The sequence below is a fragment of the Sphaeramia orbicularis genome, chromosome 12 (genome assembly GCF_902148855.1).
Source record: "Sphaeramia orbicularis chromosome 12, fSphaOr1.1, whole genome shotgun sequence".
Classification (NCBI taxonomy): domain Eukaryota; kingdom Metazoa; phylum Chordata; class Actinopteri; order Kurtiformes; family Apogonidae; genus Sphaeramia; species Sphaeramia orbicularis.
Window position 1 is genome coordinate 46,608,854 of NC_043968.1, and position 18,403 is coordinate 46,627,256.

Below are 18,403 nucleotides of genomic sequence, written 5' to 3' on the forward strand. Positions count from 1 at the left end.
TTATTTACATGTATTGATAGGATTAGTGGATTAACAGGTATTAAACAGTTTAGATCAGTAGATGGATTTGGTCGTTGTTGGATGTTTGGGTCTTCATGGGTTAGTAATTATGAAGAATTCAAGTTGGCTTCAAGAAGAAACAATTTTTGTGGCATATTTAGCAAGCTTGAGCTGCAAAGGAAGCTTTGATTTTGTAATGAAATGTGACCGTTGCAACTTTAATGGTGTCCTGTAAACCCATGAGAGTTGGACACTTAGTGCATGACACTAATAAAAATCATTTATCATGTTGTGGAGGGATGGTGTGGTCCTTTGTGATTCTGATGGCTCAGACTGTTCCATAAATCATTTTCTAAATATTCGAAAGTTGTTTGTCTTTAGTTCTGTATTCAGTTTGTGGAACTGCAGACATCTACATTAGTCATTTAGATCTAAACTTTTGTCAGACTTGTTTTGGAGGTGGATTAATAACCTCTGACCTCTGGTTGGATCATGGGGCACAGACAGTGTTAAACAGTAGATGAACTGCTTTTTTGTTGTGGCAGTAGGTGATGATGAGACAGAGATGATGACTGAAGAAAAACAGGAACAGTCTGCTGCTCAGTACAGTTTTCTCTGCTCCAACCACAGGGTCATGGACTCAAGGGGATAGTTATTAATGTTCTTCTTTAGTGGGACTTGGGATAATGGTAATATACATATGTAATATAGGCTATGGTAAATTTGTCTTTATCTCTCTGTGGAGCAGAAGAAGAAAGTGTTTGTTGTTTTGTTTTCAATTTAAACAGCAAATTAGAAACTGGAGTTTCTCTTCAATGATAAAACAAAATATCTGTGCTGAGCAAAAAAACAAAACAAAAACAAACACGTTTTACTAAATGTATTCAATATAATAAACCAGCAGCTGTCACGCCACCTTTAACAATTCTATTTGCCCTGATGATACTATAGTTTTATAAGTTATCTTGCTGTAAGTTTTGATGCACACACACATTTTCTGCACTGCACAGTTTTTTTCAATCTGGACACACCTGTTTGGCTGAACACCGGAGGAACGATTTCATTAAAATTACAAAATAGGCAAGTTTGTTTGTTTTTTTAATAATCAAACCTTAAGGGAAACGAAACAAAAAGCTACTCTTTGCAAAGCATTTCTTTGCGTGTACGAGATACGGTTTCTGCATTTCTTGCACCCATTAAATTGACTGATTTACAAACAAGCAATTACTGACACATAAGTAACAGGTGACACGAGGGTTTTCGCTGCTGATGGAGAGTTTTTGGTGCGTAAAAGGCGCAGGAGAGCTCCGTGTTATCCGCGGGACTCCGCCAGCGACACGCCCCCAAAGAGAGAGAGAGAGAGAGTGAGAGAGAGAGAGAGAGGGGGGGGGGGGAGAGTGAGAGAGAGAGAGCGGGGAAACAGGAGGAAAGAGGAGGAGGAGTGGGTAGAGGGAGTAACGTGGGTTTCCGCGTCTCTGTTCAGCAGGCACCTGTGTGACCGGCGAACACGCCGCGGTCGCGTCGCTTCCTGCCGAACATCTCCTACTCTCCGCTGCGATTCGGTTCGGCTCAGCTCAACTCGGCGCTGCAGCTGCTGGGGCGCACGGGAAACCTGTGTGTTCAACAGGAAGGAAAACTGCGCTGCGGACGGCTCAGTGCGGGTTCAGTGTGGAGGGGAGACCCGGGGAGAGGAGCATGCAAGCGGCACGTCAGTGCCAGCTCCGTGTCCGAGTTTGGAGCGTGGAATTATCCTGATACCTGCTGAACTTGTTGCTGCTGGAGGAAATAAAAGCTGTGTGGAGGGTTACGACCCAGAGAGGAGATAAAAGTCCAAGGAACAAGTTTCGGTGCTGGATTTTTAACGGATTTTAATCAGAAATGTAAAGATTTTGAAGGATTTTTTTCTCAGTGGAGGTGAGTTCGGAGGTGAAAACTGGTTTGGTTTTTGCAGTTTTGATGCGTCCAAACTATCAGTAAACTGGGGCTGATAAGGACAGACTGGATAGGTGGATTTGTTTTGTTTCTAAGCTGTTATTGTAAGTTTTACGCATAGTTTTCGTGCATAAAATTATTAGTTATTTTCTGGAGAAACTCGAAGGTTTCATCTGTTGTCCGGCTCTGTCTTCTCTCTCCAGATGTCCTGTCGGTACTCCGCTGCTTCCTGAACTTCCCCACACAGAGCCCCTCTCTGAGCTCCAGGACCGAGCTCCACCACCTCCACCAGCATGGCAGCAGGAGTGGCGGCGTGGCTGCCGTTTGCACGCGCAGCGGCCATCGGCTGGATGCCGGTGGCCAGCTCGCCCATGCCGGTGCCCCCGAAGGACAAGCCGCGCGGACGGAACGGGATCATCGTGATCAACGTGAGCGGCACAAAGTTCCAGACTTGGCAGGACACGCTGGAGCGGTACCCGGACACCCTTCTGGGCAGCTCGGAACGGGACTTCTTCTTCCACGAGGAGAGCAACGAGTACTTTTTCGATCGCGACCCAGATATCTTCAGGCACATCCTCAACTTTTACCGCACAGGGAAGCTGCACTACCCGCGGCAGGAGTGCATCTCCGCCTATGACGAGGAGCTGGCTTTCTTCGGCATCATCCCAGAGATCATCGGGGACTGCTGCTATGAGGACTACAAGGACCGGCGGCGGGAGAACCAGGAGCGCATGCAGGACGACGAGGAGACTGACCCCGCCAACGAGCTGATCACGGCTGACATGAGCTTCCGGGAGTCCATGTGGCGCGCCTTTGAGAACCCGCACACCAGCACCATGGCGCTCGTCTTCTACTATGTCACCGGTTTCTTCATCGCGGTGTCGGTTATGGCCAACGTGGTGGAAACAGTCCCGTGCGGGGCCGTGCCAAACCGGGTCAAGATGATGTCTTGTGGTGAACGGTACGAGCTGGCGTTCTTCTGCCTGGACACGGCCTGCGTCATGATCTTCACGGTGGAGTACCTGCTGCGCCTGCTGGCTGCGCCCAGCCGATATAAGTTTGTCAAAAGTGTCATGAGCATCATCGACGTGGTGGCCATCATGCCCTACTACATCGGCCTGGTCATGACGGACAACGAGGACGTGAGCGGCGCCTTCGTCACCCTGAGAGTCTTCAGGGTGTTTCGGATTTTCAAATTTTCGCGGCACTCTGCGGGACTTCGCATCCTGGGTTACACTCTGAAAAGCTGCGCGTCTGAGCTCGGCTTCCTGCTCTTCTCCCTCACCATGGCCATCATCATATTCGCCACTGTCATGTTCTACGCAGAGAAAGGAAGCGGGAGCAAGTTCACCAGCATCCCGGCGGCCTTCTGGTACACCATCGTCACCATGACAACCCTGGGGTAAGTGATGCTGCTCGTGTGTGATTGTGCGCGTGGGGGCCGAGCTTTGGGCCCCGAAACGAGAGGATGGAAGTTACTTTACAACAGAGCTGAAAGAAAAAAATAACTTTTATGTAGTGCAGCTTAAGAACAACTGCGTTTTATAGGTGGAAGTAATGTTTCATGAACTTATAAAAAAAAAAAAAAAGAAAGAAAAAGTTTACAAGAAGGAACAAGAGGATTTTGAGATTTACTGGAGTCTTCCTGATTTCCAGACCTGGTGAAAATGACCTTTACATCTCATGCTGTAGGAAAACTCTTTTCTGTATTTGTGACATTAAACAGTATAGTTCCATTCCAACTTTGGTTTCACTTCAATTGCTGCTCACATCAGTCTTAACTTAGTGATGTATGAGCAGATTGGTTGCACCTCATCTACATGCGCCCTGCATTCATGTTTTACAAATCTTGCATCTTAAGGTTTAAATGTGAACTTTTCCCTCATGCTGCTTTTTTCTTTTTAACATTTTTACAATACATAGATGCAAGAGCCACAAACACACAAAAACTCTGCCTTTTCCTCTTCTTCTGTGAGTCATTAAACACTGCACACTCGCTGCACAATGTACAACGTACTGGACAAAATATATTAAAGTAACTTTTCTCTTCACTTTTAGTTGATTAGAGTATTTTCTGCTTTCTCGTTATATGGTTTAATAAATATAGACTATCTAGAGATAACACCAGAGGGATGTGAACAGGTGATTTTTAAGGGTTTTGTCATGAGATGATGTGGATTCTTCTGCATTTTGTCAACAGCTCTGTCTATTAACCATGACCACTAATCAATACAACCATCAGATATTCATATATTGGTATGTGCATCTGAAAAAGAGCCAAAGCTAGTTTAATGAAGATTAAAGTTTTGCAGCAGCACAGAGAGGACAGTTAGAGTTTCTCTTGTACTGTAGTTACAGTTTTATGTTTTCTGATAAAATGTGGCCACTGGCACTAAAACGGTTTGATGGAGAAGCATAAATCCACCTCAAGAACGCGACTATTTCTCTGTGTTGTCGCAGAGGGGCCTTTTATGACTTTATAACTGTTTGGTGCCAGATTCTTTTTTTCCCTCATACTGCTTGTGCGTGTATGTGATTGATGTATTTTAAGGCGGCACGATAGCAGTAATACTGTAAAAACAGTCACATTCCCTCGTCTGTACTGTGAATGTTCTTCTGCCCCTGCCAGTGTTTCCTGGGAGAGTGTGTGTTTCAGCTGCAGTAATAACCGTCATATACACTGAGTGTGCTCAGCAGAAGCTCCAATCTCTTGTACTTTAATTCATTTGTGGATCAGGGCTCCTCCTCTTCTCTTCCTCTCTCCTTTTCACCATTTCTTGTCACGTTTTGTTCTTTTTACTTTTTCTTTCTTATATCTGTCATTTTCCTGGTTTGGTTTTTCTGTCTCTGTCCATGGTGCTGAAACTGAGCTGTGACTGTTGGCTGTGAAACCTGCTGCAGTTTCACATTAAACCTGATGGGAGCAGAGTTATGTCTGCCATATTATTACTAACAGTGGAAAAAAAAACATCCAGATGGACAATCACTCATGATTCTGTTCAGGTTAATCCAAGCAAAGAGATGTGATAATATTGTCATCATTAGAAACACTGTATTTTCTCAGTTTATGGAGACAAAAGTTAATATTTTATGAGGATACTTTTATTTTTAATACTATATTAACCCTTTAGGCACCTGAGGGTTTTTTTTCTTAATATCCAATTTTAATATCAAGATTTCAAAAAGCTGTTTGTTGTTCTGTTTCATTCAGTTATGTTGCTTGTCACAATATTGCAAATTTGCCACTTAAAGGGTTATCACTAATATAATTAAATTCAAGTTAACATACATGCCCACACTGAAAATGATGAATGCCAAATGCTCTAATGTAGACCATACTTAGAAATGCCTACCTATTCAAGCATTTCATATTCCATTGAATAGCATATATGCACCTGCACAGTCAGATTAGGAAAAGTTAGAGGTGTGAGTTCATTCCACAAATACTTTTCAGCAGAAATCAAACCCATGACAGGAGATATTTCCCTATCATAGCTGTTTTTAGACAGGGAAAGGGGTTACTGAGGGCTGTAATTATCTGTCACTGTTCAGATTCAGTCAGACATGACTCTGTTGCTCCACTACATTGTTCAACACAGTACTGTGAAACACTGTGGGGTCATTTATATTTATGTGTTTAGTCTTTTGATTCAGACTGAGAGGATAGAGCAGCAGAGGGAAGGTGTGTAGTTTCATATTCTGTTGTATTTCACCTTGATTTTGGCTCCTAGCATTATTTATTACCCTGCCCCCCCTGAAGGGCAGGCAAGAGGTATAGTTTTTGATTCGGTTTGTTTCTTTGTTTGTTTGTTAACACTTTAGCAGCAAAACCTTTGGTTGAATTCATACCAAATTGGGTTTATAGATTGCCAGTGACCCAGAATACATGTGATTACACTTTGGGACAAGTGAGTCAAAGTTCAAATTTTTTTATGAATTTTTAAAATCTTATTTTTTCCCCCATTTCCTTATAATGACTGAAATGTGTCTACGCTGACATCAGCACACGCATAGACATGATGACATCAGTTGGATCGATGCCAAAATAAGCTGCAATACATGCGAGATGCGGTGTTTTGTTGTGCCTGGCACCACTTGTTTATGTATTTATTTATATATGATATTTTTCACTACACAAAGGTGTTAGATGTATGTCTGCTTGTATTTAATAGATTTTTTTAATTTATGATTTTTAAAATAAATGTTCATGTATTCCTTTGATTGATACAGTTTTCAGCAGTTCCAAACAGGTGATTAGAGACACGATGTGATCTGTCTGTGACTGACCTGTCAGTGCCCTGATCAGCAGCTGCAGGTCATGTGACTAAATAATACATGTGTGATGATGCACGTCTGTAGTCACAGAGCTGGAACAAGAGAAACCTGAGATACACACACAGACGTACACTCACGTAATTTTCTTGGAACCTAATTCTAACCAAACCCTACGCTTTCAACTAACTCTAATCCAACTTGAACTTTAAAGCAAGTCTTTATGTAAAAGGGACTTGCTAACCCTAACCCGTCTTTGTAAAGGAGAGTATGGAAACAGATATACATCCCTATAAGATTAGATCATGGTCCTATACGCACAGGCCTTTGCAAACATCTAATCTGTCACTGGCAGATAGAGGCAGAGTTTACATCATGCACAACTTTGAACATGTTTATGTACAAAAAATAAGTAAATATATGAAGGCATAATCTTTGTGTCTTCATGTACAGAACATAAAGAATCCACAAATACACATTAAGGTAATGACTGTTGTTATTTAGACGTTTTATACATTATACACAAACAATTTGATATACAAACAAATACTATGTGACATCACCCACTGGGTCATGGCTACAGCTACTGAAGCCCACATGAGCATTTTAATTGTCACAATTGTCTTGTTTTTTTTTTGTTTGTTAGGTTTTTTTTTAAATAAACTTTTTGTGACCATTTTTTACAAGAATTTGGAGAAGAATATGGAGTTACTGAAGAGTGAGGAGTGAAAACAAACAGTTCAGAAACAAGACCATGCATTGGGGAGTCATTTCCTGTTCAGACTTCATCCAAATCATGGTAGAGATCACATAATATGAAATCTTCTTTGGACTATGATTGCCCCAATAAATGCTGGATCTATTTTTTCCACAAGGCATACACCTTCTGAACATTCTGACACCAAAATAACATTTTCAAACACATAAATCTAGAGAAAATTAGCTTTGTTTAAGACTTGTCTGTGTCTCAGTAACACAAATCTCATACAAGGAAAGTAAAAAGAGCTACAAAATACTGTAAATAATAATTATAGTAAGAGAATCTTATGCTGTGTTCCAGGCAGGTTTTTGAGCCCGAAAGTCACAACTTCACGCCACAGCTAACAATTTTGTAGTGTTCCAGGCAGGTCACGCCAAACTACCTGAGGACAAGGAATTGTGGTAGCTAGGTGTAAACAAACCAGCATGGCAGACTGTACAGGGCTTATGCTCGTTTATAGTCATTTCTATCCCAGAGGTGCTTGCTCCTTGCTTATTTGAGGGAAAAGGGAGGAAAAATGGCGCATAAGGCAAGAGAAACTGTTATACCTTTTATGTTATGTTATTTGGATACGTATAAATTTATTCTTGCACTTAATAAGCTGAAAACTAGCTAATGCTAGAGTAGCTCCCAATTATGCATAACATTTGCAGATAAATAACGCTGGAGCAATACCTTGTTTTAATGAACAATTTGCATAATCACTGCATCCATGGGGGCCACCATGTTGTTTCACGGGCTGTGACGTCACAGCTCAAAACTGGGAGTACATCAATCTAGTACGAGTTTATGGGTGGGAAGTCACAGGCTTGACTGCCATTCCAGTGCATTTTCACTGGTAGAAGGTTGGAAAAACACAGACTATGGGTTGCCTGGAATGCAGCATTCGTTAACAGTAGATGGTTCATTTAGCCCTTATTATCATCCATTTACATGATGTTTTCAACCCTTCTGACTGTGGCCACGTAGCAGACAGGAAATGTACCTATTTGCTGTCAGCAGTACTACACTTTAAGATACTCCCACATTGGGTTTGGTTTCAAGCTGTGGTTGTCACCCTTTGATATAAACCAAACTCGTGGCCTCATCCCTCACAGAAGAGCTGCAGGTTGGACACTGATCTCCACTTGAAAGCAGTTTTCCAGGTGACAGTCATCACCTGCTCCCTGCATGTCTTCTCTTCCTTTTTTCTGAGGGATGATGTGTTGCTAATGCTGCTTTCAGACAGCTCTAATTTAATTAATGCATTAGCAGCGTAACAGCTCACACACACTCATTTGCTCGCCTTAGTGATTATTTTTAATCGGCTCTTTAATGAAGCCACCTACAGGAGCAGCCGAGCAGAAAAGATGGTTTCTGCAGGCAAGAGCTCCACTTGTCCCAAAACCCTGCTCCTGTTTAATTTGGAAATGACCGTTTTAATGACGCTCAGAGAGTTGGGCTGTTTTTGTAGACGGCAGACATTTAGAAAAAGCGGAGGGGGGGCTTATTAGTGGGAATGTTGCAGAGCACATTTAAGAGTGATTTTACAAAGTGGGAGACTCAAAGGAAGTAGGCAGGGATGGATTAACACACTCAAAGACCCTGAAGTAAAAATGAGTTGGACGGATATATGCACACACTGAGCACACTCTGTAATGTGTTCAATAATTAACCAAAATTAACCTTGATTGGCTCAATTTGCATCACATTTCCTGTTCTTCCTTCTGATCTCAGATATCCACTTGATTTGTCAAATTCAGATGAATGATGCTTCCTATTATCAGGTAACCCTTCAAATACAAAGAAGGTCCTGGTACAACGTCCTCTACTTCCAAGGTGCATGAAGGAGGAAAATACTTTTAGGAGTAAGTTTATTAAAGCTTTAATTAAATGTGCTCTATACTACAAGTGCTGCTGGAGTTCTTCAGCGGCTACAGAAGGAACAGTGGTCAGTCAGTCACCTTCTGAACTGTTCTATCCTCAGTATGGTCACGTTGGTGTTGGAGCCTATCCCAGCTACTTATGGGCGAAAGGCGGGGTACACCTTGGACGAGTCACCAGTTCATCACAGGGCAGACATATAGAGATGAATAACCAGTCAGCCTCACATTCACACCAATGGGCAATGTTGGCTTGACCAATTAACCTACTAGTGCATGTCTTTGGATGATGGAAGGAAGCCAGAGTACCTGGAGAGAACCCACACAAACATGAGGAGAACATGCAAACTCCACAGAAAGGTCTTGGTGTTGGACCTTCTTGCTGTGAGGTGACAGTACTATCTGCTGAACCACTGCAGCACCCCGTAGGAACAGTGGTCATCATGTCATATTCTCATTTTAACCTTTACCGTAACCCTTACCAAGATATTTTTATGCCAAGACCTAACAAGCCTCAATCGTTACAGTTACTGTGTATATTATATCTATAAATGTGTCTCATTGGTCACAGGTACACTCATCTATCATCCTATGGAGTCACTAGACTAGAAAATCTGAAAACACTTATATTGAGACAGATCATAGACTGAGATTTCCTCTCCCCATCTTCCTCCTGATTCTCCTCCTCATCATCATCAGCATCTGGTAGTTATCGCAAAAACTACCATTGCATCTTTCTAGAAATCATATACTTCACATAAATATAATGTAAATATAATATTTTTGAACATTTAAAATAATGGAGCTGGAGAAACAAATGGGCTGAAATTCATCAAGTCACTGCTCCTTTATATCAACATTTACAGGTACATGTATTTAGGAAAGGTTGACATGAAACACATTCTTGTTTCACAGATGTTGGGCGTTCTGTGGTTTGCAGAAATGAGCAGCATTTTTTCCTGACAGTTTGTGTCCTCCTCCTCTTTTCTCCTCCTTTCTCCTCTTCCTCCTCCTCCTCCCTCTACTTCCTCCTCCCCCTCTTCTTCCTTTTCCACCTCGTCCTGTAGATCAGTTGATCTTCCTCTCAGCTGCAGAAATGAAATAACAGTGTTAGTGTCGGAGCTCATTGATCAGAGCAGGCTGTGAATATCAATGACAGCAGATAAATACACTGCTGCACAGCTGCAGACACACACACACACACTCACACACACACACACACACACACACACACACACACACACACACACACACACACACACACACACTGATTCAGCTGCAGGAAACAGACTCTCTGTTATTTAAAGATAAATTCTCCTCAGAGATCAGAGCCTGCGCTGGGAGTTTCTACTCCTCTCTTTGTATTTGTCTCTAAGCATTCTGGGATTTGAGATCAGCAGCGTCAGCAAAATAATGGCAGAGATCAGTGAGCTCAGAGGTTTGATGATATGACACAAACAAATGGGTGCATGCAGTCGCACTGTTATTCACACATGTTATTCAAATGCCACAATGTGAAGCACATGAAGAATCAGATTAAAATTAAAATCACATAATTTGTGATTTCTCATAATCATAAGTAATCTTAACAAGGTAGTGGACAAACTAAACATCATAAAAATGAAATTTGGTAAAATTCCCATCTATATTTATTGCATGATTTAGAGTAGAGCAGCACAATTTGTGGTAAAAGCCATATTGCAGTTATCACTTATTTAACAGTGGAGACTTTAATTGGATTTTTCTTTTCTTCTTTTTTTTTATACACGGTATCTCTCTAATTACATTCACTAAATCCAAGATATGACCAAGCAACAGAATTTGTATTTATATTTTTCTCATTTCTGTTATCAGATTACCTTAAATCCTCCTAAATTGCAAATAAATCCTTGAAATTGCAACCATATCTGATTATATGATTACACAGGCTGATATTGTGATTATTTGTGATTAATTTTACAGCCCTAATTTACTGATATTATCCAAATTGTAATAACTATTTTTAGTGCAATAAAGTAATTCTAAAATTTTGAATATTGTAAATTGGATTTTGTTCTGTATCTAATTTATGATATTTTTTCTGTGCAGAGTTAATTATTACATTTTGGGCAATACATTTACATTAGTTTTCAGAGCCTTTAATATACCACCTGAATCTTTACACCTCTCAAAAGTGGGCAGGGCTACAAAAAACATTCTGCCCTTCTATTAAGTGTTCCTATGGGCACATTAGCCTCCATAGTCACTTTAACAATTGTTTATATTTTTATCTTCTCTTCATTTTTCTATTGTATGTGATGTCTCTTGTCTTGTGCTGCTGTTACATTTGAATTTAACCCTTGGAGGATCAATAAAGTATATCTTATCTTATCTTAGTTTGGAAATGGAATATGTATGGGGCAACTAGGACCTTTCCTAGAGTTGGCCATCCACATAAATTAAGCAATCCAGGATAGGATAGAGGGGAGAAGATTCAAGAACATCAGTGCAGGACTCTGCCGACCTGGGCTTTAAGGAAAAGTGGCCAGATGCCTTGTTTAAGTAAGAAACAAATGATAGAACACCTGAGGAGCTGTCAGACAATGAGCAATTAAGTCTATGGTCTGATGAAACTAAAACTGAATTATTTGACATGAATTCTAAGTGACTCACTCAGTGTAAAACTTGCACTGTCCATCACATCCCTAACACCATCCCAGTGTTGAAGCATGGTGGTGGTGGATCATGTGGGGATATTTTTCAGAGGGAGGGACTGGGAGATTACTCAGGATTTATGAAAAGATGAGTGCAATAAAGTATAAAGATATACTGAACAGAAACCTACTCCCAAGAGCCCAGGAACTCAGACTAGGCTGAAGATTCCCATTTAAGCACAATAATAACCCACAACACCCAGTAAAAATCACACAGGGTTGGATTAGGGATGACTGTGAAGGTTCTTGAGTAGTCCAGCAAGAGGCATGAGTGGAATCTAATAGAGCATGTCTGCAGAGAGATGAAAATGATTATTCTTTGTCGAGGCCCATCAAACCTAGAGGTACTGGAGACAATGCTTAAGGACGAATGGAAGAAAATGTCCAAACCCTAGCACAAACATTGTAGCATCAAACACCTGAAGACTTGAAGCTGTGATCTGAATATAAAATTCTCCTTTCACATCTGTTAAATATTGTGGTTTTATTTCAAGAAAAAGAAAATGATCCAGCTTTCTTGAGGCACTGTATGTCTCATCCTGAACCAGATTTTTGGTAAATTCGACAAGTGTGGTTGGGAACTAAAACCAAAATAAGGTAAAAGTCAAAACGCCAAGTAATGGGCATCTGTGGAAAACAGAGAGGAAAAAAAAAAGGTACTCTTGTTGGTTCCTAAACACCCTTATTACTGCAAACAAAGGCCACATATCTGTAAAGATCTGCCAGGACCTGTCTGACATTGTGTTTATTCTTTAATGAGGAGCTAGCATGAATGACTAATGTTGTAAAAAGGACTACAGTAAATGAACACAACCTATTTATGTTGGAATCCACTTTGTAAACACCAGTAAAGTCAGATGAGAGGGTTGTTATTTCCAGGGATAAAAGTCCACAGGTCTTTCTGACTCCTTCCTTTGCCATAACATAATTAAAGGACAAAATACTTCATTGGTCACATTCTCTTCTGAAAGACTTTTCATATTTTTCAATCACTGTATACATTTCTTTTTGTGTCCAGAGAGTCACATGTACGTGCATATTGAGCTCTTATTTTTATTCACAGTCATTCAGATGAACCCAGATGCTGTTTTCAGTCCATAACACACTCTGGATATGTAGAATTATTCCTTTTTTCAGCAGCTGCCTTCTGTGTTATGATGATCTTGATGACTCAGTGTGTGTTGGCAGCCTTTACCAGAGCCATAAAACCCATTCAGACCAGTATGACATAATCAATGAGGAGCTGTGTTCCCAACTTCCATCAGCAGCCTCATAAATCTACTGCTTCCTCTGCAGGACGTTAAACTGATCACAGTTCAGTTTTAACCATGTTCTTCTCAGATCTGATCTTGCCATTTTCTTAGATGTTTGACTTTCTTTCAGAGCTAAACTGCAGTTCAGTTTGTCTCTAATACAGACCTTATGTCAGTATCTTTGTCCATCAGGAAATATCAGTAAATCCTCAGAAGTACATCCCTGAAAACTATGTACACATTCAGAGGTTGTATGAGTTCTATTCATTGTCAAAATAATCCAGTGATTGTTTTCTCTACATTCATGCATACACTGCAAATTAGGATTTTTAGTATTTATGTATTTAGTTTCAGGACAGTGTGCATTGGCATTAGTTACAAAGAACATGATGCATGCACCAGATTTAGCAGAGGAGCTAATTTCCATCTGTTGTCCAGGACAAATGACCAACATAAAATATCACATGGTTACAAAGTACTAATATATAGGAAGAATGAGACCTTTATAACAATGTTTGGTTTTATTTATTCATTTTTTTGGGGGGGTTCCAACTACAAACTGAACCCTGACCACCACACAACAAGCCTTAAAAATCAGAACCAGAATCAGATTCCACAGCTCTAGGTGGTAAATTCATAACTTATTAATTGAATGACCTTTCTCTAAGCCCCTTCCCTTCTCGGTCTAGGGTAAGATACTGACCTAGCTAGTTTAACACACAGCTGTTTGCAAACCACAAAAACATGTCTGAGACCAGTCTTACTGCTGTTTCTTGTAGGTGGTATATAGTATTTTGTCAGCTTCAAATGAGACGTAACTAAGTAAAGTTAACAAATTTAGCATTTAGCATCTTATAGCTCTTCTAGTCCTCTCTGAGTGCTTCTCTGCAATTTTACAACTGTTAATACAGACATTTCCAAATGTTCCTCTTGGCATAACTTTAACCTGCTTTAACCAAGGCATTTACTGTTTCCAGGTCCACTTGTGTTCATTATTCTGTATTCAATCTGCTGCAGCACTGTATCCCTGAGTCCATAAAACACATCCAGTTGTCAATCTACCACTTTCCTTGAGATGATAAAGAGCAGAGGAAGTGGTCCAGCAAGAGGCATTGATAAATGATGAATAAGTAAGGTTGTAAGTCTTAAATTCATGAGGAAAGAAAAGAACTTTGGCACCATCTAACATGCTAACTAAGTTAGTTCCCTACTACATATTCAGATTCCCCTGATACAGAATAAAGCTTTTTGAGGAATTTCAGGTCTTCACACTCAGTATTTCAGTAGTGGGCCTCTTATTTGTCCAGCTTAGGAGAAGATAACTAAAGCAACAAGCACCATTTAGAGCAGAGCTGAGCACCAAGTAAAGTGATGCACTGCTGTAAACGGACCAAGAGCTTACAAAAGTACTTTAGACACTTACAAGGAAAATATGTAAATAAATACAATGATTTGTATTCTATATTCACATATATTTTCATTGTTTTATTCACTAATTCTCATAATGTGTCCTAACAGACTGTGATCTACTGAATGTTAAACACTTACAATGGAAAATTTCCCCATTCACTGTATTTGAGTAAAATGAATGAATTTAACCCCTTCTGGGCCATGGTGTCTCACTAATGAAAGAAAATTCAGGCTCCACTGTCATTGACTATTTACTTGACAACAGGATGAAAACCCCATAGTAATATGCTGAGTAGCAAATGACAGGTGTAGGCACAGTGACTAAGAGGATTTAATTCAATTGTGTTAATCAATTGTATACAGATACCACCACATCATACTTTAAGAACCATGCCAGAGGAGTGGAGGAAAATGACACCTCCACTATTTTTGAGAGGTGAATTAAAATGCAGAACAAAAGAAGGGGGCGAAAATGCCTGTAGCTAGCAAAAAACATATTTCTAGCATGTCAAAGAATTATTGAGCACCATATATGATGGCACACATTAGCTGTTAGGTAGCTGTTAGCTATGTGTTTGTAAGCTATTACATGTATATTGCAAATATAATGTTACTGCTTTCCACGTTTCATTTTAGCAGCTGCTTAACTTACGGAAATAGAGTAAACAGACATTTAAAGGGTTAAAAATTAACTTGCTTTATTATGCCCATAGGGAAATTCAGTTTCTGTGTTTTACCCGTAATACACACATTTAGTAGTTAGCATTAGTAACTAGAAAAGCACTCCGAGAGCGCAGACCTCCGCCAAGGCAGATCAGTCCACCCCACCCCACCCCATCCCCCCATCCCATCACCACCAAAATGTAATCATTTGTTCCTTGTGCCAGAATCAACATTTCCTGAAAATGTATTCAGAATCTACCCCCCCTCCCGATCACCATCAAAATGTAATCATTTGTTCCTTGTGACAGTATCAACATTTCCTGAAAATTTCATCCAAATCCATCCATAATTTTTGGAGTTATCTTGCTAACAGACAGACAGACAGACAGACAGACCCTGATGAAAACATAACCTCCGCCGTTTCACTTGGCAGAGGTAATTAGCATTAGCACATAGTACACACACTAGGAGCAGTGAGCTGCTATTGAAGGCGCTCTGGGACCAACTCCAGATCTTCATGAGTACCGTGTTCAAGGACACTGACAGGAGAACTGACCTATATGTATAGCAGTTTTTAAGGGTGGGGGAAACTGGAGGAAACCCATCTGGTGTGGAGAGAACAGGTAAACTCAACAAGCGTATGTGCTAACCATTGTGCCACCCATTTAGATATTTTGTCACACATCTTTTGCTTGTGTTCAGTTTTAAATGCTATATTTTTTGGGCTTGACAGCTTATGAAAACATGCCTACAGGTTATTACCTCCGCCAGGAGGTATTGTGATTGCTTTGCGTGCGTGCGTGTTTTTTGTTAGAAAGATAACTCAAAAAGTTATGGACGAATTTTTGTGAAATTTCAGGAAATGTTGATACTGGCACAAGGAAGAAATGATTAAATTTTGGTGGTGATTGGGGGTGGGGGGGCAGATCTGTCTTGGTGGAGGTCTCCGCTCTCCGAGTGCTTTTCTTGTTTATACACTGTTTTTAGTGCGTCTATCACATACCAGCTTTTTATTTGTATTTTTTTTTTTTTACTAGTAGTTGGTGGTGTTGGTGGGGGGTGGGAGGAATGCTATGTTTGCACAAGACAAACATAATGTAGAGTGATGGATTGTTTTCGTCTCTGCTTTGGGCTCAGTGAAAAGCACTAAATTTGACATCTTTGCTTATTGATTTTCAAATTAGAACCAACCAGCCATTAATCACTGCTACTGTAGACGTGATTAGTTAAAACATAATCAGCATATTAATCATTAATGAAAATGATCTCATTAGTTAGAGCCAACTTAAAATTTTTTGTCCGGACAACAGCATACATTTTTAAAGTCGTCACTCAGCACCTCCCATCTCCCATAGAGGCTGTCGTCATGTTGGTGAAATTAACAGTCCCATCTCTGAAGGACGTGGCTCCCAGGGGCCCAGCCTCCCTCCTCCCTCTGCTGTCTGGATCAGGTTTTCTCCCACATGTGATCTGATCTGGTTGCTTAACCACAAGGGGATCATCTGTCTGCACCTGCAGGACATGTGACCCCACCCTGACCACACCCATGTCCCAGGTGCAGCAGAACACCTGGGCATGAGCATGCAACGTGAACACAAACGTGATGTTGAGTGTTTCTGCAGCTCAGACAGATGACTGTTGAGATGATGAATAGAGATGTGACATGATGTGACTTGAGGCCTGAATCTTCATGTCACAGACCCCTGAGCACAAATGTTTGATGGGCTCCTATTTATATCGAGCTTTATTTGCTTTTGTCCTCCTTTAACACTATAATATTCATCTAAACTCTGTGATCATATTTCAGTTACAGTTCTAAGTTAGGACATTGAAAGGCCAATAAATCAGACATTAAATACAAAACACCATCGAGAATCGGAGAGCTCTGATTAATTATGGAGATTATGAAATGAATGAAGCCACTGAAACCACCTGCCAGCCTTTGTGTCTGTAAAATCTGTCTGATCACTTCTTCACATCTCTAGTGGCTCATAGTCTGATCCAACACCACTTCTCTCCCTCCAGCTGTTGGGACTAATGTTCATAAATTGTCACAGTGCCAGATGAGCATTTAAACAGTGTTAAAATACAGCGTTTCCCATGTTATGCACATATTCAGGTGTTTCCCTGTGGAGGGTGAATGTATATTCCTCCCTGCAGATCTCCAGAACCTTGGTGAGGAAGTGTAGCTACTTCTACTTTTAACCCCCATCATGGAGTCTGGATATCTTTTTTGCTTAGGAAGTGGTGGTATGTAATACAACAGGGACTCTATTGTACCAATTGCATAATTCTCTACAGGTATTAGTTTTATATACACAGCCCAGCCAAAATATCCCCATCTGGATTTTACTTGGTAAAAGCCTTCTGTTGGATAATTACTGCAGTGATTAATATGCACATAACCCGAAATGATGAGTAGATGCTCATTTCTTAAAGGTGCGGGAGACTTTCGTGAACAGTTTTTCATCAGATCTGTAAAACCTCAGTCATAGCCTATGTATCACAAATCCGTCAGTCTTTCTGTGATTACTCACCTGAATCTCTTGCATTCCGGTGAACAATTTCGAAGTGCCATCCACCATAAACAAACCATATGTTTACAAACAGAGTTGGGAGGTAACTCGGGTATCTTCGGAATTTTGTTACAATGGGCATTGTGGGAAGCGAAGGCTCGCGCCGCTGCTGTAAGGTGGCGGTGCAAGCATATGATATTATATTGATTAAACACAATGCGGAAACGGCTGAAATGTGGAAATGGCTGGAGGAATATGCATAGAGGTAAGGGAGCTCCTGCTATTTCCACGTCGTGTCTTTAGCAGCTGCTGCTACCAGACAGCGGCGTGAACCGGCATTTCCCACAATGCACGTCACGACAAAATTCCAAAGATGCCTGAGTTACCTACTGGCTCTGAATGTAAACACACGGTTTGTTTATGGTGGATTGCACTTCGAAATTGTTCACCGTAATGCAAGAGATTCAGGTGAGTAATCACTGAAAGACTGACAGATTCGTGATACTTAGGCTATGACTGAGGTTTTACAGATTTGATGAAAAATTGCTCACGAAAGTCTCCCGCACCTGTAAACAACCATCAGTTTGTTACAGAGCATAAAGACTGGAATGTTTCAATGAAAAAAGGTCTTGTGGTCTGATGAGCCCAGATTGACCCTGTTCCAGAGTGATGGGAGTATCAGGGTGAGGAGAGGCAGTTGAAGTAATTACCCATCATGCTTGGTGCCTACAGTACAACCCTGTGGGGGTAGTGTTATGATCCAGTGTTGGTTCAGTTGATCAGGTCTAAGTTCAGCAACATTATGTGTCCAAATAATGATGCCAATAAATGTACATGCCATAATCAAAGATATAGGTGTTCTTTATCTTTATCTAAAACAAAGTATTAGTGTGTGGAACTTTTTTTTTCCAGGTTGTGTACATAGTGTCATTACCAAAAACTGAATTTAAAAAAATCCCCATAGATAATGTGGCTCAGCTTTAACCAGATACCCACAGCAGAGACGTGACCTCTGTACAGTATGTACACTTTACCTCCTATT

General features: G+C 40.6%; 1 protein-coding gene across 2 annotated transcripts in view; it reads left to right on the forward strand.

Moving 5' to 3' along the window:
• Positions 1-1,466: 1,466 nt before the first annotated feature.
• Positions 1,467-18,403, forward strand: part of kcnd2 (potassium voltage-gated channel, Shal-related subfamily, member 2) — a 124,244-nt gene continuing 107,307 nt past the window's right edge. Inside the window, exons 1-2 of one of the 2 annotated variants that reach the window (XM_030150088.1) lie at positions 1,467-1,914; positions 2,136-3,334. In XM_030150088.1, coding sequence (XP_030005948.1) covers positions 2,226-3,334 — 1,109 coding nt within the window. In that variant the 5' untranslated portion in view covers positions 1,467-1,914; positions 2,136-2,225. Of the gene's footprint in view, positions 3,335-18,403 lie in introns of both variants that reach the window. The other variant, XM_030150089.1, reaches the window with a different exon arrangement.